The sequence below is a fragment of the Halichoerus grypus genome, chromosome 2 (assembly GCF_964656455.1).
Source record: "Halichoerus grypus chromosome 2, mHalGry1.hap1.1, whole genome shotgun sequence".
Lineage (NCBI taxonomy): Eukaryota > Metazoa > Chordata > Mammalia > Carnivora > Phocidae > Halichoerus > Halichoerus grypus.
Window position 1 is genome coordinate 176,985,888 of NC_135713.1, and position 27,255 is coordinate 177,013,142.

Genomic DNA, 27,255 nt, shown 5'->3' on the forward strand with positions numbered 1-27,255 from the left:
ATACTATTTTCCCTGTTTTATAGATGAGGAAGCTGAAGCAAAATACTCTCTTAGGTTATTCTGAGTAAGGATTAGACTAGAGCCCAGGGCCCAAGGTTCTTGCCACAAAGCTTGCTGCCTTAATAGTAATATAGGGGAAAGTTACTGGACTTTTTTAAAAAAGATTTTATTTATTTATTTGACAGAGCACAAGCAGGGGGAGCAGGAGAGGGAGATGCAGGCTCCCCACTGAGCAGGGAGCCTGAAACAGGGCTCCATCCTAGGACTACAGGATCATTACCTGAGCCACAGGTAGACGCTTAACCACTGAGCCACCCAGGCACCTGAAAGTTATTGGATTTTTGAAGTCTGCTTTGTCTGCTCATTCTTCACTTGCTCCCAGTCTGGACTGGGTTTCTGGGGACCAGCATTTCTGTGTAAAGACCTCGAGCCAAGAGATGAGTTACTAGATATGAAATATGCAAAAGGAAATCGTCTTTTAGTAGGTCTGGTTATTTCTGCACATTTAGTAAGAATGGCTTGAAAAATAGAATGTGAGAGTGAAGAGGAATTCCTTCATCAAAGCACTGAAACATGTTTACTGCTTTTTAAGCTGCCAACTTTTTGTGGACCTGGAAAACAGAGCACAAGTGACCAATCACAGCCCATTCAAGGAGCCAAATGCAGTTTGGAAAGAAACAGGACCCCAAATACCAGTAGGTGAGTTAATATTTTGTTCTTTGTGTCACCATGCCTTTAGACTCCCATGTGACCCCAAAGCCACTTAATGATCTTCATGTGTCTTGTGACAAAGAGACTGTGAGTGATGAAGAATACTAACACAGAAACAGATCTTGGCAGGTTTTCTCCTTCAGGTGAGCAGAAAGAGCCATGTAACAGAAACCTGTAGGAGAAGACATCGAAGGTAAAGTAGCTGGCAGGTTAATCACACAGAACATACCATTTGTCAAAAGCAAAGCACCTTGCCTTTCCAAAGCTGGCCAGATTGTTTTTCTTATAAAAAGAAATGCCAGGTATTCCATTTGTCAGTGCTCCAAAAACCAAACTATTTGGAAACTAGGGTTGTTCAAAATAAGCATCCCTGACTCCAGAGTAGGGGTTGAACAGTTTAACTGTTACCATGCAGCCTATGATTTCCATCCAGATCAATGAAATGAATTGGCTTCAGCACAGATCATAGGAAGGAGAGCATATGTGTACACTGACTTTTTAAGAATTTAGGTAAAACAAATTTTATTTTGCATAGGGGCAATTATTAAAGGTGTTTCAAGATAGACTAGTCTATCAATTTCAGCTTTCCTTTTTTGTGTTTAAATGGTAGCTTTTAATCCATGGCTTTGAAGTCAGTTCTCCTGGAAAAAAGTAACTTTTTGTTTTTCTCCTAGTGGTGACTGAGACTAATGACAAGAGTTTGCTTTTCCTTTCACGTTGGTAAACGTGTTCACTAGGGAGAATCAAAGAAAATGCCCAGACATTTTAGTTCAGTGTATTTTACCTTTACAAAGGGAATTATTGGAGAACCAACTAACTGGCATCAAAGGGGTTAGAACTCACATCATTGAGAGAGGCAAATGGGGTGATAGTATGGGCATTAGATGACAAAGCAAAGCCATAGTTGTGGCCTCCGCTACACCCATTCACCCTGTTCCCCCAAAAGAACAAAAGACAGACCAAAGAAAAGTTTGACATTTTGCTACCAATCCACCTAATCTTTTTGTATGCTTTTAAAAGATATAATTATATGCATATAGCTACATTTATTTATTTATAAGTAGGCTCTACACCCATTGTGGAGCCCAACGCAGGGCTTGAGCTCACAACCCTGAGATCAAGACCTGAGCTGAGATCGAGAGTCAGACACTTAACCAACTGAGTCACCTAGGCGCCCCCATATAGGTACTTTTATATCCTGGTTATTCATCTTACATTAAAACCAAGAGCATTATATCCCACATTATTAAAAAACATCCAGTGGCGCCTGACTGGCTCAGTCGGAAGAGTATGCCACTCTTGATCTCAGGGTTGTGAGTTTGAGCCCCATGTTGGGTGTAAAGATTACTTAAATAAAGATTTAAAAAAAGAAAACATCCTGTAAATTTGAACTTGTTGGATGTCCCCCATTGTTGAATTTTAGGTTGTTTCATGCTTTTATCCATTTTGAATAGGGCTGCAGTGACTTGTCAGTGCAACTTTTTCTGCTCTTTGGATTATGTCCTTGACGGATTGCCGGAAGCAGAGTTAGTAGGTCAAAGGGTTTAAACATTTTAAAGATACTTGATAGCTGCTGCCAACTTCCTCTTTAAAGAAGCCAGTCAGATCTGACCTTTCCAGGTCAGCAGTCTCTCTGTGTTCTGGTCCACTGGGGAAGTAGGGCGTTCAAGATAAGGAGGAATTCGTACATATGCCACAGGTCACATGTTTTTGAGGAGTTACTTTAATAGACGATGAGATGTGTATATGATCATGGATATGTGGAGGAAGAAGGACTCCCTTGTTTTTCAGATGAGGAAACTTGGTCCAGAGAGATTGAAGTATGCCAGAGGCAGGCAGCCTGTTAGTGGCAGGTAGGGTTAGAACTTAGACTAGGCTGAAGAACTCTGAATGTTCTTCAGGCTTGCTGGTGCCTTAAGGCCATGTTTGCAAATATTAGTTATTGTGCTCTCACTGATACGCAGGTGCGCCTTTTACTGGAGAATTCTGTTCGAAGGGTAGGAACAGTTACTGAACCATCACCTGTGTTCTGTGGCATTGTTAGGGTGGGAGGCTCTGCTAAGGCTCAGAAGTCTGGTGAAGCTGGGTTTCAATTGTGGGTTTCTTCTTCCTGTGAAAATTTCTCAAGAGTACTTTTAGAATCATGAAATCTGAACTTGGAAACTGAAAAAAATACCTTAGAGGTCTTCTAACCCAGTCTTTTCATTTCTTAGCCAGGGAAGGCCTAAAGAGTCCAGTGCCCGAACCAAGCTGACTCAGCTTACTAGTGCACTTGTTACTGTGTCAAGCCACCCCAAGGGACCTCCTGTGTCATCTGGCCCTGGCCAGGGCTCTACTAGGTAGGCTCGAGTGGTCTGAACGTTGGGGAGTCTGGCGCCCTCTGGTGGTAAGCAGGAGTCAGTGCAGTCCCAGGAATGGCTCTGAGTAGGGGTTGGTTCTCTGGATGGGCTGGAGGGCTCGGGCTTGTGTCAGGAACTTGAGCAAACTGGTGTATTTGTGTCCACCCTGCTCCCCTTCCCCCAAACCTATACAATTTAGGATCAGTATGGAGTCCGTCTCTTCTGAAATCTGTAACGCAAAGTCAAGAAATAATGAAGATGATGGAGAGGTATACTTGAAATGGAAAAGTGAGTAAAGAGTCATAGGTTCTGTTGGGCCAGATGAAATTTAAAGTATATTTCTAACCTGGTTGTTATCTCTAAGTACACAGCCTGTATTGCACCAGCCTCCCACATTCTTTTCTTCTGTTGGCTCGTTCCAGTTTAAAAGCAAGGCCTTTCTGATTACAAATTGCAGAAAGGAAATGCTTTTCTCTTTCTTCTTCTTCTTCTTCTTCTTTTTTTTTGTTTACCTCTTAGGAAAGATAAGCTTTTATTAAGATGGGTCTTTTAACATTGTTTAAATGAACATGTTTTGTGTTACTAGTCCAAAGAAAAGAGACTGTCAAGCTTGCCACTGTGTATACCGTACTGTTCAGTGATTTATTTTTCTGGGAAAAACTTTTTTCATTTCTAGACTTTATAAGAAATATTTCCATTATATGTATATATACATATTTATAACAAGTGTAGCAAAACAATACACAGTAGAAATTTAATGTGTAACATTCATTATGAAAGTAGAGAGCATGCAGTGTCACTTTTGCATATCCTGTGGGCATTTCCTTTTGTATCAGTTTTATAAGCTTAAAAGGATACAGTGTGTTTTTTAATACTTATGTTAAATGACATTAGCAAAAGTATAGAACATTTGGAATGAAGACATGCCCATGCAGATACACATATAAAAACACGCACATACACACACACACACACACACACACACCCATATGAGCTCTGCCTAGTCTAGAGAGGCTAGACAAACTCAGATAGAATCCTTTCCATTAGTCTCTACAGACTGGGGGCTGCAGATGTTATTTTCTTATAAAATCTTCACAGCAAGAAGGTCTATCTACAAGTTCTCTGCTACCTTCTATTCCAAAATTCAGAAATGAACTGAAATTCTGTCCTCCCCTCTGTTATCAGTTCTCTTCTCCCTTCCCCTTCAAGCCAAACAGGGCAAGCTAAGGATGACGCAGTTCTAAAAAGGCAACTATTGTGACAATATGAGTTCTAAAATATTATATAGCTCTTCAAGAAGCAAAAGCTTTTGTTCCCAATGTTCAGAGTTCTGTTGTAAATGCTGCTTTCCCTTCTGTCCAGTGGAGGTGAAAGATATGGCAGAGAGAGCAGCTGCTGGGCAGCTGGTGGTACCACCTTGGCGTCCTCAGAGTAGTGTGACTTCAGAGGGTGAGGCGAAGAATGTGCCTGATCCCCTGCCGCAGTCCCTGCTGAGGGACCCTGAGAAAGTGGGCTGGCAGTGCATTGTAGAGTATCCCAGGAAAAATGATGAGCCAGGAGGAGATGGCAAGTGTGACAAAATGGACAACAGTGACTGTGACAGTGACCAGCATGGCAGACAGCCTGGGCCTCGAAGCTGCACCAGTAAGTTCAGTTGGAGGAATTGGGATAGGTGAGCTCTATCAAGTTATTAGCTCTCAAAAATAAGTAAGCCTCCTGGCATATTTCCTTTGCTTGGTCATCTCTCCTTTCCCTTCTCTCTGGGAACCCTGAGTTGCAGGGAAAAGCAGCATACCCTTTTGATTCCACTGTCCTTCCTGAAGGTAAAGAAATCCAAAGATTCGTGAGTTTTTCTGTTACTGGAGCAGACCCATTTGCTGAAAGGAAGTAAAATAATCTCTATACAGTGACCCTGTTCCTGGCTCTAACCTGGCAGGGAAATGAACCTTTCTTACCTGAGTGCAGTGGTAGATGGCCATTCCCTACTGCCCATTTCCTTGCATTGCATTTTAAGCCAGAAAAACTCCACTGGCTCCCAGAGATTCTGTGCCAGAAGAACGTAGAGACAAATGGCATTGACTGTCATCACTTTATAGATTTTTAGGTTAAAACTGAAGGCCATGTAGTTCCACTTGGTAATTTGCTTGCAAGCAGGGCATGGAATATTATTTCACAGTTGTTTACAAATCAAAGAAAGATGCATCTAAAATTATCACTTATCTTAGGTAGAAAATCTACTGGCTTGGGCTCTTTTAGTTTTTAGAAACTATTCCTTTTCAAGCATTGATCTTGAATGGGTGGGCAAAAGGATGATGTTACAGGACCGGGTGTTGGGGCCAGGCCAAACTAACAGTCTCCATTCTCTGGACTGAACCCCACTAATGGGACATGGCCACCCTCGGCAGAGTAGTCACGCATCTCTCCTCTCACTCCACTCTTCTCCCCTTCCATGCCATCTAAATACCACTGAATGACTATGGCCCTGGTTGTGTTAAAATCATTAGGTATCAGGCACCTGTCTCCCAGAAAAAATGAGCAGCCAGAGCATAGTGAAGTCTTTCAAGCAAGTTCTGATGCATCTGTGGTCGTTGAGAAATCTTATAGCGTAAGTAATATGGCCCTGCAGAGCCAGGTGGAACCCAAGGATCTAGTAAAGTAGAACTGAGTTGTTATGTATTATGCCAGTGAATTAATATCTGTAGTAGTTCATTTTTGTTGGAGTATGTGCTCTCAAGTCTCTGACATGAATGAAGAAGTCTTTCTTCCCTGCCTAAATACTTTTTGAGTCAGTTCAACTCAAAGCACTGTGTATCTTGGAGCTTGTGCAGAACACAGACAAGTGTCAGATTCAGGAAACCCTTGAGCTTCTTGTCTAGTTGGATAGATAAGACCAACTCTGTAAGCTCAATGCGAGGTCAGGTATCAAAGCTTGTGGCCCAGCAGCTGACTGATTAGAGTAGGAAGAGCAAGGCCAGGGTTGTGATGAGAGTGCCTTCATCTAGAATGTCCTCTAAGACCCAAATTCACCTCTCAGCGGAAGGCACGTGTTCACGTCTGACAACTGCACCTCAGCAGGATCAATGCATTGAGGCTACAGCCCTGCTTCAGGGGTTTAACACATCCTTGAAGCATGCAGTTGGGCCACAGTCCAGTCAGGCTAAGGAACCAGAATTTTTTTTTTTTTTAAAGATTTTATTTATTTATTTATTTATTAGAGAGTGAGCGAGAGAGAAACAGCATGAGAGCAGAGAGGGTCAGAGGGAGAAGCAGGCTCCCCGCTGAGCCGGGAGCCCGATGTGGGACTCGATCCCAGGACCCTGGGATCATGACCTGAGCCGAAGGCAGTCGCTTAACCAACTGAGCCACCCAGGCGCCCAGGAACCAGAATTTTTTATCATTATGATATGAGGACACAATCACTTAAAGAATATAAACAGGAACTGAAAATGAAGTAATATAAAAATACAATTGTGATAACATTTAAGGTCTTTCAACGAACATGCTGTTGTATTTAATCATAGCACAGAAACCACTCACAAGGACAATTTAAGACAATTTATTCTTTTTCTCACATGGAGGCTGGAAGGATAGGCCCTGTTAAGCATATTGGCTTGGCTGGAGAAGCAGGTCTGTCAGGGAAGTGGGGAGGGTATGTGAGGCCAGGCTTATTTAAGAAGTTTCAATCTGATACGAGAGGTAAAGGGGAGCAGCTGCTACGTGTGCGGGAAGAGAAGTGTGTGGCGGAAGCGGCATCCAAGGAAATAAATCACAAAACCTCTGCCAAGAGATGACTGAAGGTGTGGAGAGGAGTTAGTTGCCTGCCATGTGGGGACCAGGGCCTGAACATGGAGAAATGAGCAGAAAAGGAAGGGGGGAAACAGAGATGCTAAAGAAATCACTGGTACTTTTGAATTTTCAAGTTTTATTTTTATTATTGAGATTGCATTGCTATTTTTTTCAAAAGATTTATTTATTTGAGAGAGAGCACGTGCACAGGCTGGCGTGAGCAGGGGCAGAGGGAGAGGGAAAGAGAGAATCCTCAAGCAGACTACCCCCTGAGATCGAGACCTGAGCCAAAATCTAGAATCAGACGCTTATCTGACTGAGTCACCAGGTGCCCCTGCATTGCCATTTTTAACATCATGTTCCTTCACTTGCTTTTAAACTGTAGCACCCACGGGACTCCTCAGTCTGGAGGACGAAGCATCTGTGGCTGTTCAAGCTCAGTCCCAGCTTGAGTTGTCTAGGGCCTTTCTTCTTAGAATTTCAGGGCAGAAAAGTCGCCCAACTCCCTCCCCCTCCATTGTACAGATGAGGATGATGAGTCTCAGGACTGTCATTTGCCTCACTTGCTGCAGGGGGTTCATAGCTCACTGTAGGGAAGGAGGGCAGAGGCAAGTGTGCAAGCAGGCAGGGAGGGCTGCCTCAGGGAGTGTCATCCTGACTGCTGGGTAATGTTAGATAACCCCATTATTAACACTGCATCCAAATATAAAGGGATTTGTTTATAATGAACACCAACCTAAAAGTGATTTCCTACATTATTAATAGGATCAGTCTGTGCGATCAACTTGTTCACCAGAATCTTCTGAGGACATAACAGATGAATTTTTAACTCCAGACCATGAATATTTTTATTCCTCAACTGCTCAAGAAAACTTAGCTCTAGAGGTAAAAACCACTGTTTAGGGTAAAGTACTTTTCAGCTTTCTCTTATTGCCTTCATTCTTTTAAATTATTTTTATTGAGAAAAAATAGCTTACATATAAAAGTGTATAATGTTGACTTAGCAGTGTTTTCATGTTTTGAAAAGACTTCTGAAAAATAAGATATTTGAGAACGGAAGGTCATATGCAGTTTCTCCCAAAACTGTGATTCCTGCATTTGTACAGTACTTAGTACTTTTTTTCAAAACACTTTTCTTCATGTTACCTAATTCACATACTCTTCCTGTGGAGAAGAGAAGAAGGCCTGCTGTTTTTCCTCTGTGTGAAGAAGTGGTGATCCACACATGTAGGGAATTAGCCCTGGCCTGCCAAGCTTCAGTGGTGGGAGAGCCAGGATCAGAGGCCAGGGCTCAGCATGAATGTGATGCTGGGCAGTGCATGGGGCTTTCTCGGGAACCTGCCCGGGTTTGGCAAGCATCTATTTGTACAGAGTATTTTCATTTGTAAAATGAAGCTGTTTGGATTTTCTTATTTATTTATATAATTTCTGCCTCGTCTTCCTACTAACCTACCACCTTTTTTGGACCTTTTACCAATATGGAAGGTGGGGTGGAAGAAAAAGGGGATTGATTGTATGTCTCAAACACGACCTTTGACTGATAAGAATTCAGTGATGCAACAAAAGCATCATTTCCACTGTTCTGCACTTCTGATAACTCAGAGCAGTTTTTCATTATTAATCCTTCAGCTGTTCTTGATTTTACTGTGAGCAGACTGGGATGTTAAGAAAATCTTTAATAAAAAGATACAAAATATATATATACACACATGTACATATGTATACATACATACATATATGTGTGTGTGTATACATACATAAAGTGTAACATAGAGAAAAGTACACAGCTCTTATGTGTGCAGCTCATGGACTTGCACAAACTAAACACATTCATGTAACCAGTACCCAGATCAGGAAGCAGTCCTCCAGAAGACCCCCCCCCCACCCAGGCCTCCTCCCAGTCACTGCACCCTCTCAAAGGAACCAGTATTCTGGGCCATTTTTCCAACCTTCTTTGACTTTTCTTTTTTTTCTTTTTCCCTTATGTTATTTATTTATTTTTTTTTTTATTTATTTAAAGATCTTATTCGTTTATTTGAGAGAGAGAGAGTGCACACACAAGTGGGGGGGAGGGGCAGAGGGAGAGGGAGAAGCAGACTCCCGGCTGAGCAGGGAGCCTGATTGCGGGGCTCGATCTCAGGACGCTGGGATCATGACCTAAGCCGAAGGCAGATACTTAACTGACTGAGCCACCCAGGCACCCCCCAACCTTTTTTGGCTTTTCTGGTGAAGGTCCTAAGAATCAAAACATCTTTGTTGGAAGGCTGGGGAGAGGAGGGGATAATAACATAAAGAAGGGAAAAGTCACACAATTCCTCCTCACAGCGGGAGGCAAGGGAGGACTTGTTGAGGAGGGACATAAAGTACAAATGATCCTTAATGTCTTCGAAACAGGTTTGTTCTTTTTCTATTAAAGATAGAAAGATTTTCAAGGTTTAAGAACATCAAGAAATTCTCCCTCTACCTTTGGATTATATGTTGGCCTCCAGTGACCCTTCTTCCTTTGCTCTTTTATTCTTTTGTAGACCTCGAGCCCCATAGAAGACGACTTTGAAGGAATACAAGATGCATTTGCCCAACCTCCAGGCTCTGGTAATAAGCTCTTAAGGCAGATTCCTTTTCACTTGCCTTCACTTTCTGTTGGATGACAGATCTTTAGAGCTGGAACAGTCCTTAGAGATAATCTCCTCCAGGCCTTTGATTTTGCAGATGAGGGAACCTAGGCTCAAGGATTTCCCTTCATTAGAATGAATCTCCTGCCCCTCACCAGCCTCCTGACAGCCACATATCATATTATCTGTCCTCCCCTTGCATTCTTAGAGTATATGTTTAGTGGTTGCTCTGCTGCTCCCCCTCTTCCCCCCCTTTCCCCCTCCTCCTCCTCCTCTCCTTTCTTCTTCTTCTTCTTTTTTCCCCCTCTAGTCTTTCATTAGATTTCTGACCCCTTCGTGGCACATTGCAGGTGCTTGTTCATCTTCACTGAGCTGACTTGAGGGATTTGCCCAGGCCATACAACTGGTTTTTGACACAACAAAAACTAGAACTTGCTCTTCATGTCCTTCACCCCAAAAGGCATTTTCCTTTGCTTGCTTAGCTTCTTGGCAAAGAGTTAATAACAGGGGCGCCTGGGTGGCTCAGTTGGTTAGGCGACTGCCTTCGGCTCAGGTCATGATCCTGGAGTCCCGGGATCGAGTCCCACATCGGGCTCCTGGCTCGGCGGGAAGCCTGCTTCTCCCTCTCCCACTCCTACTGCTTGTGTTCCCTCTCTCGCTGTCTCTCTCTCTCTGTCAAATAAATAAATAAAATCTTTAAAAAAAAAAAAGAGTTAATAACAGCCAATAGTACACAGTCAACATAACATTCTTGCCTTGGGAGGCCTTGGGTTCTATATAACTCAGCAACTGCTTTCTGTTAACATGGGAGGTTAACCTTGGATCAGCAGCCCGGGTGTGGCACAAGATAAGATATAAGTGAACCACTGGTTCTGATACAGACATTGTAAAAATTGTGCACTTTTACTCTTTTAAGGTATACAACCATCTATTTTAAAGCCAGAGTTACCCACCTACTGAGCCATGTAGCTGCCTGTGGTCATGTCTCAACATTCTGAACCCAGGCATGGTGGGCTTGGGTTCTGAACTTACTCCCTTCCTCCTGCTGCACACTCTGTCTTCTGTCTCTAACCTGATTCATGCCCCCGTCACAGCCAAGAGCATTTTTTTTTTTTTAAGATTTTATTTATTTATTTGACAGAGAGAGAGACACAGCGAGAGAGGGAACACAAGCAGGGGGAGTGGGAGAGGGAGAAGCAGGCCTCCTGCGGAGCAGGGAGCCCGACGTAGGGCTCGATCCCAGGACGCTGGGATCATGACCCGAGCCAAAGGCAGACGCTTAACTGACTGAGCCACCCAGGCGCCCAGCCAAGAGCATTTTAAGAAGCAATGAGCTTTTAGATGAACATTTAAATCCTCAGGACAACATGTATTAAAAGTCCCCAGACCTGGGTCTTGGGTCATCCATTTCTTTCTGTGGAGCCTCCGCCCATGATCATGTTCTGTGTGAGCCTGGCCTGCACATAGACATTTCACTTCTGTTTGGAAGAGGGTTGAGTGGGATAGAGAAACTGTGGGGCAGGTAGGTTAGAAACCCAGGGCTAGTTTGATAGAAACATCTGAAGTACACGAAGAAACCTCTGATTTCCACTCATTTCCTGCTTTCGGCCTTTCTCTACCCCATTTTCCACTAGGGCTCCGATATATACCCCTTCCATATCAGGTGATATCACAGGTAACAACTGGACACATGTTGGGTTCCGAGCCCAGTTCTGCCACTGATTTTTTTCCCCCATGCATGACCTTGGGCAAGTCATTTCACCCCAGGCCCCACTCTCCCTTTGTATAAAATAAAGGAGAGAGACTCTAAAATCTCTTAAGTGTTCCTCCAGTTCTAATTGTACTTATTAGGAATTCCTTTATGCTTTCTAGGTGTTTATGCTTTCTAGGTATTTGAAAGAGGGTCACGGGAAGAAGAACCCCAATGCTTCTCTACTGATGGGGTTTCAGACCTCCTTGGTACCTGCTAAAGGTGACACTGCATTGGTGGGCCTCCCCATTGCCCACTAGACCACGTGTTCCTAAGGAATGGCAAGGGGATCATGAACATTTGCCAAGAGGGCAGGCTGCTCTGTCTGTCTCCTTCTCTATAAACCAGAGCAGTATAGTGGTGGGAAGGAAAATAGATAGTGGCCCTGTCTGCCCTGAGGTCGGCAAAGTATCTTATTGAGAACTTGTCAGGGAGTAACTTCAGACACTTGATGTCAGGGAGAACAGAAGATAGTTGAATCAGTTGTGAATCTCCCCCCCCCCCCCCCCCCCCCCCCGCCCCGGCTTTAAATGGAGCCTGATGGCCAAGAGGCGCAGTTAGCACTCTGGGAATGCCCAGCTTAATTGTCTTTTCTATTTGGAATCTTTAGTGAACAAACAGTTCTTGGTTTCAACGCCCCCTGGTGTCTGTTGACAGGAACCAGGTCAGTTTGCCTTCCTGAAAAGACAAAATAACATTTGTCTCCAGAAATAACTGAGTGGTTATAACTGAAAGGCCAGTAAATGGCTTGATTGTATTCTGAGTGTCAGAATGTAGTTACCCCCTCTGAGCAAGGAAAATAAACTTTCAGAGCAAAAACCTCTCCTACAACACTCAATCCAAACCCAATTAGGAAGCACTTTGTTTATTCAGATTATTTCTTATTCTGGACCAGACCAAGGGAAATTCTAGGGAATGAAAATAATAATCTGAGTTGGCAAAAATTTAGTAAAAAATGCATTTACTTTATTCTTTCAGGTGAAGAAAAGTTCCAAATGAGAAAAAGCCTTGGAAGGAATGCTGAGATTTTGACCAGATCTCAATTCCAACCTATACGAAGGTATGTACTAGTATTTTATTCAGAGTTTCAGACTCACAGAAGTAATGTTAAAAGATGATAATACCCCATATTTATATATTGCTTGTCCTCAAATGTTTTAGCCACCATGTCATAAAAATGAGTGTTGGGCACTTAGCTTTCTTAGGACTTGTTCAGTAGGATTGTGAGGGATTATGAAGAGGAATCATTATCACTATTCAGATCGTGACTCTGCCTTTCCATCCCTGTGACTTTGGTCAAATTTTTTAACCCCTCTCTTCTATTTCTGCATTTGTAAAGTAGGAATAAGAATTCTTACGAAGAATGTTGACATAGAGATTAAAAGTAATAATATAACTTTTGGCATTAATTACAAAGAAATGAAGACTTAATGTTCATATAAAAACATATATGTAGGGGCGCCTAGGTGATACAGTCGGTTGAGCATCCGATTCTTGGTTTCCCTTCGGGTCTTGATCTCTCAGGGTCGTGAGCGTGAAGTCTGCTTGAGATTCTCCCTCTCCCTCTTCCTTTGCCCCTCCTGCTCGTGTTCGTGCTTTCACTCTCTCTCAAAGAAATAAATAAATCTTAAAAAAAGAAATACATAGATGAATGTTTATAGCAACTTTATTTATTTATTTACTTATTTTTGCGACTTTATTTGTAATAACCAAAAACCGGAAACCTAAATGTTGTCCAACAAGTAAATGATTTAACAGACTGGTACATCCATTCTATAAAAAAGAATGAACTATTTTTTTTTTTTTAAGATTTTTTTATTTACTTATTTGACAGAGAGAGACATAGCGAGAGAGGGAACACAAGCAGGGGGAGTGGGAGAGGGAGAAGCTGGCCTCCCGCCGAGCAGGGAGCCTGATGTGGGGCTCGATCCTAGGACCCTGGGATCATGACCTGAGCCGAAGGCAGACGCTTAATGACTGAGCCACCCAGGCGCCCCAAATGAACTATTGATACGTGCAACAACCTGGATATATCTCCAGAGAATTGTGCTGGGTGGAAAGAGCAATCCCCCAAAGTTATTTACTATATGATTCCACTTACATAACATTCTTGAAATTATAAAATTATTTGAGTAGTGTCCAGGGGATAAGGTAGAGGTAGGCAGTAGGAGGGAAGTAGACATGCCTATAAAAGGACAACATGAGGGGCCCCTGGGTGGCTCAGTCAGTTAAGCTTCTGCCTTGGGCTTGGGTCATGATCCCAGGGTCCTGGGATCAAGCCCCGCATAGGGCTCCTTGCTCAGTGGGGAGTCTGCTTCTCCCTCTCCCTCTGCTTGTTTTCTCTCTCTCTCTCTCTCTCTCTCTAATAAATAAAATCTTTAAAAAAATAGAAGGGCAGCATGAGGAATCCCTGTGGTGGTGGAAATGTTCTGTATCTTGACTGTATCAATGTCGGTATCTTGATTGTGATATTGTGCTATAGATTTGCAAGATGTTATCATTCAGGGAAACATGGGTAAAGTGTTTCTTTAAACTTCATGTAAATATGCAGTGACTTCAAATTAAAAAGTCCAATTAAAAAAACTAATAATAGATGTAAAGTGCCTGATACAATAACATTCAATTACTTTCCCTATCTCTAGGCCTCAACTTTTTTTTTTTTTTTTAAGATTTTATTTATTTATTAGAGAGACACAGCGAGAGAGGGAACACAAGCAGGGGGAGTGGGAGAGGGAGAAGCAGGCTTCCCGCCGAGCAGGGAGCCCGATGTGGGGCTCGATCCCAGGACCCTGCGATCATGCCCTGAGCCGAAGGCAGACGCTTAACGACTGAGCCACCCAGGCACCCCAAGGCCTCAACTTTTTTATCTATAATAATTATACCTAGTATTTCCTAAGCAGCTACCATATACCAGGTACTCGGTTTTCTCAAATATAATTTATGTAACAGCCTTTTGAGATATATACTGTTATCTCCATTTTGCGAATAAGGAAAGCGAAATTCATTTTTTTCTAAGGCTGCAGTTAGTAAGTGGATGTATCAGTCAGGATAGGCTAGATTATGCTTATATAACAAACAACCGCCAGATTTTAGTGGCTTAAAACAGCAAAAATTTATTTTTTGCTCACTCCATGTCCATCATGGATTGGCTAGGAGTGTTCTGTGCTATATTACCTTCTACCCAAGAGCCAAGCTGAGGAAGACTCCATCCTTGTATTTCCTTGATTGCTGAGGCAAGAAAAAGGAAACATGAATTGTGCACTGTCCTTAAGGTTTCTGCCCAAAAGTGATTCACATCACTTTCACTTATATTTCACTGGTTAAAACAAGTCATGCGGCCAAGAAGTGCTGTCCTACTGTATGCTTGGAAGAGAAACAAATACTCTAGTGAACAGAATTAATAAAGTCACAACTCAGTCCAAAACCCGTGCTTTTTCCTTTGTACCATTGATTTCATAGGATTGTTGCAAAGATTAAAAATATGAAAACAGGGGCGCCTGGGTGGCTCAGTCGTTGACTGCCTTCGGCTCGGGTTGTGGTCCCAGGGTCCTGGGATCGAGCCCCGCATCGGGCTTCCTGCTCAGTGGGAGGCCTTCTTCTCCCTCTCTCACTCCCCCTGCTTGTGTTCCCTCTCTTGCTATGTCTATCTCTGTCAAGTAAGTAAATAAAATCTTTAAAAAAATATATGAAAACATATGGAAGAATTTAGTTTGGGATCTGGCTTGTAGTTTGTATTCAACAGATATTGAAATGGAATTCTAGATAGTGGTTAACATAGAAACAGGTCAAGTTTGTGTTCATATTCTTTTCTGGTCATTTTTTGGCATAAGTCTCTCTTGGCCTCACCTGATGACCCGTGCAGAAAGCTGTCTCACAGTTGGTAATGTTGGTAATGTCCCACGGCTGTGCCCTTTGCCCCAGCCTCCATTCCCAGCAGATTTCCTATGCTCTCTTGATTTCCTGAGGAACTTGCTCACTGTCATATAGCATCATCGGCTGATTTCAGATGGACTGATGCCTAGAGGGTATTTATTCAATCTCTGGAGAGGAAACTGAGGCCCAGAGAAAGGCCCAGACGTGCCTGAGAACATATAGCTAGTCAGTAGCAGACCCAGGACCAGAACCTACTTTCCATTTCTGAGCTTAGTGCCCTTCCTACTGCTTCTCACAGGGCTGATAAACTGGTCCCTTGTACCAGGTTAGTGCACTGTGCTGACAGGGGATTCATACACTTTTCTCACTTTCTCTCTTACAGTACTGAAGGTGAACAAGAGGAGACATTAAAGGAATCACCAGAGGAGCTGAAGGAGAAAGACATGTAGGGCCACCAAAGGGTTGCCTAAGGATGCTGTGTAAAGTCTTGGTTTTAGGGGAATAGTATTTCCTTATTTGTAAGAGAATACTTTCTTCCCAGTTTTATGTATATGTTTAATGTGAGCGTGTTTCTTTTTTCACCAAAAACCTGTTATGATGATGTGATCTAAATTAATAGCATCTTATAATCAAGGAAATACAGTGATAATGATGATGATGATATTAATAAGTTTACATTTGAGGTAGATGAAATCTGTTTTCCATATAAATATACTTTTGTCTGTGGAAATAGTTTATTTTTAGCTGCTGAGATATGTTTAAAGTTAGTATCTCTTTTTAGGATATTCTCTAATATTCTCTTTCAGATACATACGATAGTCTAAGATAGTCTAATTCTGGTCTACTGCCAAATAAAGATTGTTGTCAAGAGCATCCTTAAAAAGTACCCCTTGGGAATATATTGTTTGATTTTTCTAAACATCTCCTAATTACTTTGTGCTTTTAATTTCTTAGATCACTGACAGACATTCAAGACCTTTCTAGTATCTCCTACGAACAAGATGGTTCTTTTAAAGAAGTCTCATGCAAAACCCCCAAAATAAACCACGCACCTACAAGTGTCAGCACTCCGCTCAGCCCAGGTAATCACTGCAGGGAGAAGTGTTTGAGGAGAACAGTTGCTGCCCCACTGGCTTTGGGAAGCCAGCCATGAGAACAGACCGGCAGGTGTTTCCTCATAGTGCAGAGGTGTCTGTCTAGCGCCAGAGCTGTTGGGGATAACCCCATGGGGGGCCAGGTGGGGGTTGGTGGTGGTGGTTATTAAGCAGCTATAGGGAGTTTTTTGACTTTGGTGGTAGAGACACGTAAATGCAAACTGTACTTTTTACTCTAACACTACTGAATTTAGTGCAAATACATTGGCTTCTCTAGAGTTTGTAACTCAAAACCTATTGCTTAAACATACGTAATTTTGAGTCCTCCGACCTCAACAGCCAGTATCAAATAGCCTCCCTCTGGTGTCCTTGGTTCCATTACATTTGTGGTTCCAGTAATCTCCCTTTATTTTGATGGCCAAGTTTAGAGACTGTCTTTTTTTTTTTATACCTTGAGGAGCTATGTGTGATAATCAGTGATTATTTTAGTTATTAACAATTTGGAGAAGCCCTGGTACAGATAGAGAGTTTTGTGTTTTTGTTTTTAAATAATGTAAAGGATTTGGACACTAATTGCCCTCTTTTCTACAACAGGGTCAAGTTCTTCAGCTGCCAGTCGGTATAAAGACTGCCTTGAAAGTATCACATTTCAGATTAAAACAGGGTCTACCTCATACTGGAACAGTCAGGAATCTATTCAAACTTCATCTGATAGATTTTCAACCGTTCGAGAGAAAGCAAAGAGCCTAGATTCCTTTCTTACTTCCTCTGAAACTGTTCCTTCAAGATTGACTGATCTTGTAAGTATACCGACTCTGCTTTCCATACTCATGGAATCAGCCCAAAGGCCTTAGGGATCCAAAGTACTAAGTACTACCAAATCCATTTTACAAAGAAAGCAAGAAATAAGCTGGATCTTCTCTAGGCCTTCTTGGGGTGTCTCTCTGAGTCTGTATTATAGATCTTGGGTTTTTGTGCCTCCCCCCAACCAGGGATAATGTCTAGCAATTTCTTTAAAGAGCCAAACTGCAACAGCTTATAATGCTACTACCTTCACCTGCAGTGTACTTTCTTTCTTTTTTTTTTTTTTTTAAGATTTTATTTATTTATTTATTTGAGAGAGAGAGAGAGAAACAGCATGAGAGGGGAGAGGGTCAGAGGGAGAAGCAGGCTCCCCGCTGAGCTGGGAGCCCGATGTGGGACTCGATCCCAGGACTCCGGGATCATGACCTGAGCCGAAGGCCGTCGCTTAACCCACTGAGCCACCCAGGCGCCCTGCAGTGTACTTTCTGTCTACACATATCCTACTCACTTGAGGAGGCTTGAGTTCTCCTTCCTCTTTGTTGCCTCCTCTGCTTGGTTTCCCGAGAGTTTTGATTGATCCCCACCTTCTCTGAACTCCTGAACTAATAGTCTGTAATAAAAACACATATTTGTGTACTACCTTCTCCACTCCTCCTCCTTCTGCCCCTGCTGTCCTTTTTTTTCTCTTCTCTCTCCCTCATATTTCATATGTATAGTATCTTCAAGAAAACTACAAATTCCTTACTTGGCACTGCTCATTAAAAATCTGTTGACCATCCTATAGGCAGATTGATGACTTGCTTTGCCCTTCAATTAAAAATCAGCTGCCATTTTCTTTGGGCATTTGACTCACAAAAGGTCCACTCTGAAGTAGGGAGATAAAGAACTTTATGCTTCATTCAACCGTCTGTTAATTGGGCGTGTTCTAAGTGCCAGGTAGCCTGCCAGGCCCTCTTCTAGGCATCCAAATATAAATAAGATAGACCTAGTCCCTGCCCCGGAGGAGTTCCCCATCTAGTGAGAAAGGCTTGTGGGATCCAACACAGAGGTAGGTACTGGGCACTGCGGAGGCAAAGAGGAGTGAGAAGGGTTTGCAGAGGAGGAATGAGTTTGACTCAATCAACAAAACAAGTGGCTTCTTCCATCAGTGAAACACAGGCTTACTCTTGGAAATGGTTGAACTGCATGGGTCTTTTGAGCTCAATACATGTGTCAGTTACCATGTTTATGTCTTATAGAAAAGATTGTCTGCATTTACTGGGGCCGGTTCCTCCAGCATTGCTAAGTCACCTGACACATCATCGTCCCATGCCACCCAGGAAAGGAGCCTGCCAAAAGGTATCCTGTGTTTTTAATATCAAAATAGAACCAAAATACAAAACAATAGTAAGCCAGTTTAAGGGAGCCTTCTTCTCATCTTTGATGCTACATTAGATTCCAACAGAAATGCTATTTTCGGGCACCTGGGGGGCTCAGTCGTTAAACGTCTGCCTTTGGCTCAGGTCATGATCCCAGGATCCTGGGATCGAGTCCTGCATCGGGCTCCCTGCTCGGCAGGAAGCCTGCTTCTCCCTCTCCCACTCCCCATGCTTGTGTTCCCTTTCTCGCTGTCTCTCTCTCCGTCAAATAAATAAATAAAATCTTTTTTTTTTTTTTTTTTTTTTTAAAGATTTTATTTATTTATTTGAGAGAGAGAGAGAGAATGAGGAGGGGAGGGTCAGAGGGAGAAGCAGACTCCCCGCCGAGCAGGGAGCCTGATGTGGGACTCGATCCCGGGACTCCAGGATCATGACCTGAGCCGAAGGCAGTCGCTTAACCAACTGAGCCACCCAGGCGCCCCAAATAAATAAAATCTTTAAAAAAAACCAAAAGAAATGGTATTTTCCCTCTGATTATAAAAGTAAAGTATATTTATTAAACTTAGAGAATTAAAAAGAGCTTTTAAAGAACACTACCACTTAATTCTACCACCATTTTTTAACTTCTTGTACTATTTTGGCATGTATCTTTTTTTTTTTTAAGTAAACTCTCTGCCCAACGTGGGGCTCAAACTCCTGTCCCTGAGATGAAGGGTTGCATGCTCTACTGACTGAGCCAGCCAGGCACCCCTCTCTTTCATATTTCAATATGCAAAAATGTATATATTTTTAGCATAGTTGAGATCATAATTGTGTGTCAGCTCTGGCCTTTTTTTTCTCTGATGCTACATTTTGAGGATTTCCCCTTAGTCAGTGGAAGTTATTTGTAAATATATGTAATGGCTTCATAATAGTCCATTCTACATATGTTGCTTAATCATGCCCTAATGTTGAAGATTTATATTGTTTTCTAATTTTTGCTCTTTGTACAAAAATCTTTGTCTGTGCCTCTGATCCCTTTCTTAGGATAGATTCTTAGGAGATGGTTTTCAAATAAAAAGGTATGAGAATGTTAAAAGCTCTTGAGGTGTATTGCCTTTGGTATATTAATTTCAATGTCTTATGTTCTGCTACAGTTCTTAGATTTTGTGAATTATGCTGAGGGGTTTTGGTTAGTGTTATAACTGAGCAGTTAAGGAAAGGCCCAAAGAATGGTTGCTTCTGTATCCCCTGGCCTGATAATCTATAGAGAAAGACCTCCCACTTTATATGTTTTGTTCATTTTGAGTGGTCCAGAGCCTCTGTATCCCTCCAGGAGCCTGCAGCTGCTTAGTAAGAATTTGTACCTCACCTACCCTAATATCCTTGGGGAGGAAAGGACACAGATCAGTCAGTACTGGGTAAGGGGCAAAGTACGAAAGGGTTTGGAGTAAAAGGGGGAGTAAGCCCATTCACATGTTAGGAGGTCTCAGCTAGGACTGCTGATGTGAAATGCTGTTTCCCTGCCTTAGTTTGTTTTACTGTTGAGAAGTCCTAGGTCAAGTCCACGTGGAAGCCGTGAAAATCCAGTTCAGGGCCAGGAAGGTGTTAAGTCATTTCCCCCTTTATCTTTTTTAAGCACTAGTAGAAGCCATTTCACAGCGTCACATTGATGAGCTACCACCACCATCTCAGGAGCTGCTTGACGAAATTGGTAAGGGATGTTTAATACCAAATGTGCTCCGTGACCACAGTGTGGTTCTTTGTCTCAAGTGTAAGCACTAGTACAAAAGACTCTCAGAAGGTCCGATCGAATGTACACAATTCAGGAAGGAGCAGTTTTCCAATAAAATGGGCCTCACACTACTATTGAAACCTGGCCAGGATAATTAGCCTGTGTCTTTTGTCGCTTTGTTACTTAAAGGGCCTATGGTAATGATTCTAAGAGAAATAACATTTGAGTGGTTTATTATGATGAAATTCTTTTACTAAAGGGATTTTTTTACTTCCTTTTTGAACGAAACCAGCCATAACTTGGGGGCCTGATGTCTGGCTACTGAGGCCAAGACATCCTGTACTTTCAGTTTTGCCATTAGCAGGAGGTATTAAAGGTATTGGCAGCATGGATGAATCACTTTCCCAGGGGCAGAGATGTCAGTGGCATAAGACCTAATGAGACCAGAATTTTCCATTTCAGGCAGAGACCCAGTTATACCAGCTCAATTTAATTGTAGCTGGATCGGCTGGCCCTGCCCAGCTGAGCCGATGCTGAATAAATGGAAACATTGGGACAGGTGGTTTCCTTACCCAGGAAAGACCTGACTGTTCTCTTCTTGACAGCCTGGCTGACCAGCCCCTTACCCTGAGAGGACACATCTTGTCAGACATCTGATGGCCCAGTTCTTGGTATGGGGCCTGTAGAGAATTTCCTGAGATGCACCAGCTGGTTTTCAGGGTCTCTGAGGTTTTGTGTTTCATCAGAAAGAGGGAGGTAAATGAGGACCTATGTGGTCTGACTCAATGGACAGCTATTGCAACCCCAAGCCCCTGACTGTGGGTCTGAAGAACTAGGGTGGAACCAGTCAGAGCTGCCAGAACCTTCCTTAGTTTCTTTTTCCGTACTCACGGGCCCTTCTTACCTCTTCACACCTCTCCCGCAATGCCACAGGGTCATAGGGATGTTAGGTTAAGCTCTTAGGGCTCCCATCCCCACACTGGCTCTCCTTCTCTAGAAATCCCCAGGGAGTCTTTGCAAATCCTCCTCTCTAGTTGCTCTTCATAGTATAGCAATAGAACTGCTGCTTATAAGAGTAAAGGTCACCTACACATGTCCAGCTCAGGTAAATTCTCAGTGTCCTTTGTTCCTTGGTCATGACTTAAGGTAGTATTTGTAGGTTCCTTTGCAGTTTGACCTTAGCAATACTTTCCCTCTGGATCCTGCTGTCTTCTCTTTCAGTCACCATATGGACTCCCCCATTTCAGCAGCTGTTAGCAGGCTTCCTCCTGGGCTCCAGCCTCGTGGCACAGCTGTACCCCAGTACACTCTGAAGAAACCCTCATTTTATTTATGGGAATTATCTGGACCAGGTTTCTAGGTGATGTCTGTACTTTGACATGGGTCAGTAATTTCCCAGAAAGACAAAGCGAGAGGGCACTTGGGTAGTTTCTCCTAATAATGGGCACTCCCACGCAATTATTGTATATTATCATTCTCTTGTTCCACCTCAGGAGAGCTTTGGGGAGTGACCTGGTGCTGACATCTGTTCTTTTGGAGGACCCACATCCAAAGCTCTAGGCTTCTGACAAAGGCCTAAAGGGGAGGATCCTCTAGAACCCTAGGATATAGATGATCCTTTAAGATCAACAAGGGACTACTTTTAACAAGGATAAAAATGGATTTTTTATTTCAAATTATTTGAAATGATCAAATGGGGCCTGATGCCCAGGAGCTGCCAGGAAGCTTCCTGACCTGCAGGAAGAGAGAGCCCTGTGCCTGCACACAACAGGGCTGCATCAGGGAACCCACGGTCCCTCTGTGTGCTGCCTCCCAGCTATCTCCCTGCTCTGCGGGGAGCACTTGAAGCATACTGTGCAGCTAACAAATGCAAAGCAGGATGCGGGGTTTAGCAGATGCTTGTCTTGGTCTTGTGGTCAATTCTTTAGGAACTGGAAATTATAGATATTCTTTGCCTTCTGTCTTTTCATAAACTAGGTAAAAAATATGAAACATAGGCCACAGGGATGAGGAAAACTGGAGGTTGCTTTGATGTTGTTCCACACTTTTTGAGAGAGGATAAAATAGAGATTAAGAGCATAGATCTTAGAGCTGGACCATCTAGGTTCAAATCCCAGCTCTACATCTTACTCTGTGTGATTCCAGGCAAGGTCCTCAACCTTTCTTTACCTTCATTTCCTCATCTGCTAAACAGGAATGGAAATCACATGATCAGTCTTGTAGGATTGTTGTGAAGACTGCAAACATTAATCTTGAATGAATGTGTGTAAGTTAAAAACAGTACCTGCCACATAGAGCTCTGCAAATGTGACCTATCATCGTTACCATTTTTGTTTTTATTTTTAGTGTTGGAGGGGATTGAATGCCCTAGACCAGTGGTTCTCAAACTTTATCAGCTGTCAGAGTCACCTGGAGGGCTTGTAAAATATGATTGCTTGGCCCCACCCCCAGAGTTTCTGACTCAGTAGGTCTGAGATGAGGCCTGAGAATTTGCATATCTAAGTCAGAGTATACTGAGTATAACTGAGGCTGCTGATCCGAGGGCAACCCTTTGAGAACCACTGCCCTAGAGAATGGTGTGACGTGTAAAGGAAGAGAAAACTTGCCTTCTGCTTTTGTATAATTGTGACAGAGCACTTGAAGCAGGAGCAGGCCTCATCCACAGTGTTGGAGAACACAGCAAGTCATCTGGGCATCACTGCAAATGGTAAGCCAACTACCCAGATCTTTTTCATCAGGTCCTTGCTGTAGCACTGTCCTTGGCAGCACATTCGTACATTTGGGGGACTGTGGACCTTTAAGTCAGGCACAATTCCACCTCAGTTGCCACTTTTGTACTGCAAACTATTTAATGTCTCTGAGCCTCAGTCATCCTCATCTGTAAAATGGGGATGATAATTCCTACCTCCTGATGTATGCAATAGCTCTAAGCACAGTGCCTGCTACATTGTAAGATACTGAACAAACCTTCCCTTCATAGGACTGCTGGCAGGATGAAATGAGATAGCATTACCAAATGCCTGGCATACATTAAAGGGTACTACCCTTCCCCACCCAAATTCCTTCCTTGAGGCTTCAACCTAGAAACATTTAACAAGTGAGAACAGGGTAGTCCCCCAAAGTAAATCTGGGCAATTTGTTTCCAGGGTCTCCTGCCTCCTCTTTTATGTGTCCTTTCTTTCCTCTGTTTCCTCTGTCTCTCTTGAGTCTTGGCACAGGTAAGGTTTCTTGTCGCTTCACCTGGCACCAGAGAGCTCCCAAGACCCCAGAAGCAGCTGCTGTGGATGCAGGCACCCTGCAGACTGCCACCTGGTCCCTGGCTCTCCTGGGAAGAAGTCGTGCAGTGCATGCTTCAGGGACCACTGATTAACCTTAATTTTTTGCACTCCATTTTAAGGCAGCCTTTCTCAGTTGTTTTTTGATGTTCTAATAAAGTTAAGTCTTTCAACTGTTTTTAGATCAAAGGCATTTAGAAGAACAAGCAACTAACTGTGAAAAAGAAGATAGCAGTATGCTTTGGACCAAAGAAACTCAGGATCTAGAAGAGGACACAGAGAGGTAACAGAAAAAACTGGACTTCTGAAAGGATTTAATATATGGTATTAATTTGTATTAGTTTTTCTTCTGATATTTGACAAATAAGATGGGAAGAAAAGGTCTTTCTTCATACTATCCTAATAGCCCCTATTCCTAAAAGTTTTTTGTTTTTAATTGTAATTGTGATAAGATAAACAACATAAAATTTTCGAGGGTACAGTTCAGTAGTGTTAAGTATATTCACATTGTTGTGCAGCCAGTCTCTTAAACTTATTCATCTTACAAAACTGAAACTTTTTTTTTTATGTTATGTTAATCACCATACATTACATCATTAATTTTTGATGTAGTGTTCCATGATTCATTGTTTGTGCATAACACCCAGTGCTCCATGCAGAACGTGCCCTCTTTAATACCCACCACGAGGCTAACTCATCTTCCCACCCCCCCTCTCCTCTAGAACCCTCAGTTTGTTTTTCAGAGTCCATAGTCTCTCATGGTTCGTCTCCCCCTCCGATTCCCCCCCTTCATTCTTCCCCTCCTGCTATCTTCTTTTTCTTTCAAAACTGAAACTCTTATACTCAAAAACCAACTGCCCATTCGCCCTTTCTCAGTTCCTAGCAACTGCCATTCTACTTTCTGTTTCTATGAATTTGACTCCTCTTGATACCTCATATAAGTAAAGTCATACAGTATTTGTCATTTTGTAACTGGTTTATTTCACTTAGCATAATATCCTCAAGGTTCATCCATGCAACATAGTCAGAATTTCCTTTTTTTTTTTTAAAGATTTTATTTATTTGAGAGAGAGAGAGCACGAGCAGTGGGAGCGGCAGAGGGAGAGGGAGAACAGGCTCTCCGCTGAGCAGAGAGCCTGGTTTGGGGCTTGATCCTGTGAGTCAGGATCATGACCTGAGCTGAAGGCAGACGCTTAACCAACTGAGCCACCCAGGCGCCCCAGAATTTCCTTCTTTTTTAAGGCTAAATTCCTGTGTGTGTGTGTGTGTTTGTGTGTCTTAAGTGTTACATTTTGTTTATCCATTCATTTACTGGTAGACCCTGGGTGACTTCCATCTTTTGCCTACTGTGAATAATGCTGCTATGAACACGGGTGTACAAATATCTCTTCTAAACATCCTGCTTTCAATTATTTTGGATATGTACCCTGAAGTGGTATTGCTGGATCACATGGTAAATCTATTTTTAATTTTTTGAGGAAATACCATACTGTTTTCCACAGCAGCTGCACCATTTTACATTCCTACCAACAGTGCACAAGGGCTCCAATTTCTTCACATCCTTGCCAATACTTGTTATTTTCTGGATTTTTTGATAGTAGCCACTCTAATGGAATGAGTATGAGGTGATATCTCATTGTGGTTTTGATTTGCATTTCCCCAGTGATGAGTGATGTTGAATACCTTTTCATATGGTCCATGGCCATTTGTATATTTTCTCTGGAGAAATAAATATTCAAGTTCTTTGCCCATTTTTTAATAGGATTTTTTTCTTGTCAGGTTGTTTTTTTGTTTTTGTTTTTACTTCATTTTGTGAGGCAAACATAGGTTTCAGCTTTTTAAAAAAAAAAATGTTTCAATTAAAGGCCTTAGAAGAGAATTTTTAGATATTTGTAGCCAAATAAGAGAAAATGGGGGTGATCATCCAGACAGTTGAGTCTAAAAACACAAGGTTGTGGGGCACCTGGGTGGCTTAGTCGTTAAGCATCTGCCTTCGGCTCAGGTCATGATCCCAGGGTCCTGGGATCGAGCCCCGCATTGGGCTCCCTGCTCAGCAGGAAGCCTGCTTCTCCCTCTCCCACTCCCCCTGCTTGTGTTCCTGCTCTCTCTATCTCTCTCTCTGTCAAATAAATAAATAAAATATTTTTTAAAAAATAAATAAAAAATAAAAACACAAGTTTGCCTCAAGAAACCCCATTCCATTCCTGATTCAGAGCTCTCCTTTGACCCGTGCTGTAAGGTAAACCACTTCAGCTCACCTCTTGTGCCTTCTGACTTGTTTTGCCTTGTCCTAACTGTCATTTGGGGCCAGGACTGGCATGAGGTGAGTGAGATACACTCCTTGGGCACAAAATTGAAGGAGACACCAAAAAACGCAGGAGTCAAGATAAATTATTTTAATGCGGCATTTTTAAAAATGAAAATTGATGCCAAAAAACCCACGATGAGCAAAGTGTCTAAATTTTGAAGAAAAAGAGGATCTGAATCTATCCTTGTACCGTTCATGTTATTTTAATCCTGGTCCTGTGGATCCTTAGGGTAGCCTGCAGAATTCTTTCAACTGCAAATGATAGAGAACCCCACCATTGTGCTTAGATGAGTTTGTCTCACACAAGATGCAGTCCCACTGGCTGGCAGGGCATGCCTGGTGTAGCAGCTTGGTGATGTGACCAGGGACTTAGGCTCTTTGGATGTTCCTGCTTTGCCACCTTAGCATGTTGACCTTTATTTTCAGACTTGTCACCTCCTGGTTGCAAGATGGCTGCTGTCCACACACCAGGCAGAGATAAAAGGGTGGGGCAAAGGAATATTCTGACTCTGCCCCTTTTTATCTGGAAAGCACTTTCCCAGAAGCCCTCCCCAGCAGGAGATAATAAGGCCCTACTTACATCTCACTGGCCAAATGTGATGCATGACCACCCTCAGTTGCAAGGGAGACTATAAATTGAGTTTTTAGTTTTTTAGCTGCTATAGAAGAAGAAGGCAAGGGAAAAGAGTGCTATGAATAACTTTTAGGTAGTGAATCCAGTTTCTGTCACATTCTTCAAGGGCTAAATTATTCTGTATGAGGAAGGAGAAGAAAGACCTGGAAGGGAAGGTCTGGGAAGTGGAGGAGGAGACTGGAGCCCTGGGACCAGCAAGGAAGGTCCTGGGGAGACAGAAAAGACAAAGAGGCAAAGGGGGAAGAAGATAAATACTTTTTAAAAGTTTTAGACATCTTTTTTTTCTAGGGATGCCTGGGTGGCTCAGACAAACATCTGCCTTCAGCTCAGGTCATGATCCCAGGGTCCTGGGATTGAATCCCACGGAGCTCCTTACTGAGCGGGGAGCCTGCTGCTTCTGTCTGCTGCTCCCCCTGCTTGTGTGCACTCACTCCCTCTCTCTCTGACAAATAAATAAAATCTTTAAAAAACAGTAAATAATTAAAAAAAGAAATCTTTTTTCTGTAATGTATAAATCCAGCCCTTCCAACTCCCCAAAACACCTTCAGTAAAAATGTACATCATTATTCAAGCAAAAGAAGATTAGCTCAAAAAGCCAAGTTAAATTTGGTTGTATAAAGTGCTTTGTTCGTGATCAGAAGTTGGCTACTATAACTGTTTTCCAGAAGGGCTGGCTGTGCTGGACACAGATAGGTGCCCACGGTGGGACTTCTCAGGCCTTCCAGAAACCCTCTCTGCATCCTTCAGCCTCAGAGGCAGTTCTTCATCCAAAAAAGTAGTAATGAGTGTACAGTTCTAGCCTCAGGTAGAAATTGACTTAATGACGTAGAATTGAGACTGAGTCTAACATTGGACTTTGGGAGGTAACTATGGGTGCTGAGGCTTTTGGTCAAGGGGCTAAAGAAGGGTTTTGGTCTGCATTTAAATCGGATCTCAGTGACCTCTGCTGCTGTAGGTAGTCTCACCGAGCTCTCATTTTCTCATGTGTACAGTGAAA

General features: G+C 42.7%; 1 protein-coding gene across 10 annotated transcripts in view; it reads left to right on the forward strand.

Annotated features, from left to right (window-relative positions):
- TEX14 (testis expressed 14, intercellular bridge forming factor) overlaps window positions 1–27,255 on the forward strand; it is a 120,134-nt gene that overhangs the window by 88,560 nt on the left and 4,319 nt on the right. For 6 of the 10 annotated variants that reach the window (XM_078064697.1, XM_036082750.2, XM_078064648.1 and 3 more), the window contains 15 exons: window positions 593–699; window positions 2,925–3,050; window positions 3,250–3,338; window positions 4,413–4,694; window positions 5,555–5,655; window positions 7,602–7,721; window positions 9,362–9,428; window positions 12,177–12,258; window positions 15,454–15,516; window positions 16,026–16,153; window positions 16,760–16,965; window positions 18,208–18,307; window positions 19,946–20,020; window positions 22,674–22,748; window positions 23,500–23,599. In XM_078064697.1, the coding sequence (XP_077920823.1) occupies window positions 593–699; window positions 2,925–3,050; window positions 3,250–3,338; window positions 4,413–4,694; window positions 5,555–5,655; window positions 7,602–7,721; window positions 9,362–9,428; window positions 12,177–12,258; window positions 15,454–15,516; window positions 16,026–16,153; window positions 16,760–16,965; window positions 18,208–18,307; window positions 19,946–20,020; window positions 22,674–22,748; window positions 23,500–23,599 (1,721 nt within the window). Of the gene's footprint in view, window positions 1–592; window positions 700–2,924; window positions 3,051–3,249; window positions 3,339–4,412; window positions 4,695–5,554; window positions 5,656–7,601; window positions 7,722–9,361; window positions 9,429–12,176; window positions 12,259–15,453; window positions 15,517–16,025; window positions 16,154–16,759; window positions 16,966–18,207; window positions 18,308–19,945; window positions 20,021–22,673; window positions 22,749–23,499; window positions 23,641–27,255 lie in introns of those variants that run through there. The other 4 variants (XM_078064677.1, XM_078064637.1, XM_078064670.1 and 1 more) reach the window with 4 other exon arrangements.